At 40.4% G+C, this 3,527-nt stretch overlaps 1 protein-coding gene across 2 annotated transcripts in view; it reads left to right on the forward strand.

Moving 5' to 3' along the window:
- LOC106814250 overlaps positions 1-3,527 on the forward strand; it is a 13,731-nt gene that overhangs the window by 8,859 nt on the left and 1,345 nt on the right. For both annotated transcript variants that reach the window (XM_014818547.1, XM_014818546.1), the window contains exon 2: positions 1,520-1,660. In XM_014818547.1, the coding sequence (XP_014674033.1) occupies positions 1,520-1,660 (141 nt within the window). The remainder of the gene's footprint in view (positions 1-1,519; positions 1,661-3,527) is intronic.

Genomic DNA, 3,527 nt, shown 5'->3' on the forward strand with positions numbered 1-3,527 from the left:
TACTGTGCAATTTAAATTAGAAACTTGTGTATGCTGCTGAGTCAGTCCCCACTACTGTGCAATTTAAATGAATATTTCTATGACAGATAGTCTTCAATTGTTAGATTAATTAATCTAACAATGTGTCTCACTGCTGCTCTGTGTTTGAACTTTTTGTATTTTATTACATGTGAAATAAAATATTTTAAATTGACAAAAACTTTTTGTAATCTATTAATTGTACCATCTTGGTTTTATTCATATTTGATACCATAATAAATAAATAATTGTATATATGTTAATCAATATCATTACCTTTTAGCCGTATAACTTATGATTTTTCACAGAAAATCGACACGTTCGGTTTTCTAGACTTGCTGTCAGAGTGTTGCTACTTGCTGTCAGAGGCAAATTGCCAAATTCGTTGCCTGAGCTTGAGACACTCCACCCGTCGTGCATAAATCGTACGCTGTGGCTCCTCGACCGGACACATCTCGCAGAGGGAAGGGAAGAGAGGCTACTAAAATTACTAGTATAAGTACCACCGCTTAGTGTACTCTGTACTGTTTAAACTAGTTTTACTAGTTTTATTACTGGTAGTGCCAGTTGTACACAATTAATAGTAGAACAACAAATGTTTTGATAGTTATCTGATAAAACAACAAATTGACTTGGCAGCACCACCGGCGTCCACCGCCCTAGTGACTAGCATGCTGCGTGCGAGGGAAGCTCCTTGTTGATTGGTCCATCCTGTTAACCGGTCGTTTAGCCACGGAACATTGGCGACCGGTTACCGGTCGAGGAGCCACAACCTAAATCGTAATCTTGATTAGCCTAAATTATATCATTACCTAGTTCTTACACTAATCTAGCCACAAGTTACCTTCTCGCTTATCACTACTTCCCGAGAAGATCGTACGACGTGAAACAGTTGTAGAGCCTGGCTGGGCTAACCCTATCCCTAACCCTAACCCTAAACCAATTATTCAAAACTCGGCCCAAGCCTAATTTAGCACCTTTGATTAGTGTAGTACATGTGCGAAAACATTGCCGGGGTTCCAAACTGTCCTTTGTTGATCCCCAAACTGCTCCTAGAACCCAACGCCAATTATACGCCAATGAAATCCTGCAATAGGCAGGAATTAGAAGTAGCTAGATTTGTCTATTGAATATCAGGGTGCTCCCCATTTCAAAAAGGCAGTCAGGCAATTCATCCCTTAGAGTCAACTATGCTATAGCGGGGCTATAGAGTTATATTTTGTTATTGTTTGTGCACAGCGGAATGCATGCAGTGTACTTGAGTGTTGCAGAGGAGCATTTGAATAGCATTTACAGGAAATTATCAGTAATAATAGGCGAAAGAGAGTAGAGAAACATTAAGACTTTGGTAGTAAATTGTTTGGTGTTTACTATAACTATCACTTTAGTATTGAAACGTTCCAAGTGCCTGTGGTCATAACTGGCATCAATACATAGGTAACCTCAATCAGTTCGGATTTGTAAACATCAAGCTGGGAAGACGTATATATTTTTGTTCCAGATCTACAACAAAGCCAAAGACCGTTCATACTATGCTGAACTAGACAGACATGTTCAAGGATTGGTTAAAGTCCCGGTGGTCTTTGGTACAGAGAAAATCGGATTGGAGATGCTTCAGAAATCGGTTAACCTTCTTAGCCAGGTATGAAGGTGCAGTGCTAAATTTAATTTTCTCACAGTTCCAAATTGACCATATAAGTACAACTATGCATGTATTCTGCAAAAGTGTGATTATTCAGATTTTCTGCATCAGGTTGTTGGTTAATGTCTACTTAGGTAGAGCTGCCTGGTGCAAATCCAGCTACCTTCTTTCGTATCCTAGTTGAAACATCAAAATGTTTGATAAAAAACATCCAAATTTGAAAAGTCCATAATAGTAAATTCTCATTTTGTAGTGTACGCTTATGGTAGTCATGGTAAATATCAAGTATGGTGGGTACTCAGTTATAAATTTATAGGACTGAGTAAGCCCTCCGCTCCTCCTGCGCTCTGCGGCAGTAGTTCTAGAGCTAGGACTGAGCCGAGTTAGCTTGCAGGGATCGAACTTGACGACGGCAACTGACGGCATTTGCCGCTGGAACATATTGATTTGCCGTCGGAGGCCGTCTGTATCGGCGGCAAGTAAATATGCCAATATGCCGTCGTAGCACTTAGTACCTGTCGTAAGAATAGTCCATAAATAATTGTTACGATTGGTCGTAAGAATAGCCACGGCATATAATTTAACACAAACAACAACGGCAAGTGCTATTGCAACATATCGGTGTTGGATTCTTTGTGAAATAAATTCATTCTTATATTTTTCTGCGACGTTCTTGTTCTTATTTCGGATTTCCCTCAGATGAGATATGAGAAACCATAGAACCGTATGGTGCTGCCACTGCCGCTGTTGTCACTGTATGGTGCTGCCACCACCGCTGATTTCGTTCAGTGTGGAGTTTGTTTACAGATCGCTTAGCAACGTGATTCACAGATGTGACAGATCATTTCATGCATTTTCTTGTCGTTTTGTGAACTTTCTTCTGTTTATTCTCGTGGTAAACATTAAATATATGCACAATGTCGAAATCGAAGGGGAAAAGGAAGTTGCCAGAGCTAGTTTCGACTCAGAGGAACACTTTGTTTGGCCCAGCAAAAGTTACGAAACCTACACCACCACCGGCAGTATTAAACATTCCTGATCCTCATGTAACTCCTGTTCAGCAGGCTGCTGTGCCTGTCGATGCCAATAATGTCAATCATTCCACCGGAGGATTCTGTACCAGTTGTTGTGATTGCCAAAAAAACTTATCGTGTTCGTGCTAGTACTGTGAAAAACTGGAAATTGAATTATATCGAAATAGAGGAGAAAGACGGGTATGTCGATACCATGTGGTGTCAGGTATGTCGGGCACATCCTGATAAGGCGAAATCAGGAAGAGGGCACCGGCAGGCCAACGCATCAACTGCATTTATCACAGGGACAATGGCAATAAAAAAGGTTAATGCGGTTGATCATGGCAACTTTGTTGGCCATCAAAATGCCGTAAGATATCAGCATGATCTCAACGTAGCGGCAAACACTCCATTTGTGGAACGTCCAATTGTGAGGGCCATGTCCCATCTAGACGAGATAACACTAACAGACTCACGAATGATGAAATTATTCGACGTCGCATACACGATAGGAATTACTGAGGTGCCGTTCACTCACTACCCAACATTACTCCAATTGCAGTCAAAATCCGGTGTAGATGTTAGGTACACATATGGTAGTGATAAACAATGTGCGAACTTTATTGGTGAGATTGGCGATTACATCTTCAAAACGAATTTGTCAGCAGCAATTGGAAAATCAACAAAATACTTCGCCATATCCTTCGATGGGACTACAGATGCTGCATGCCATGAAAAGGAAGCAACACTACTTCGATACGTCGATGATGATGGTACAATCCAATCCAAGCTATTCAGGTAATTATTATATTTTCACTAAGAATCAGTTATAATTTATTAGATAAATTTACATT

This window comes from Priapulus caudatus, unplaced genomic scaffold, assembly GCF_000485595.1.
Source record: "Priapulus caudatus unplaced genomic scaffold, Priapulus_caudatus-5.0.1 Scaffold891, whole genome shotgun sequence".
NCBI classification, from domain to species: Eukaryota; Metazoa; Priapulida; class Priapulimorpha; order Priapulimorphida; family Priapulidae; genus Priapulus; species Priapulus caudatus.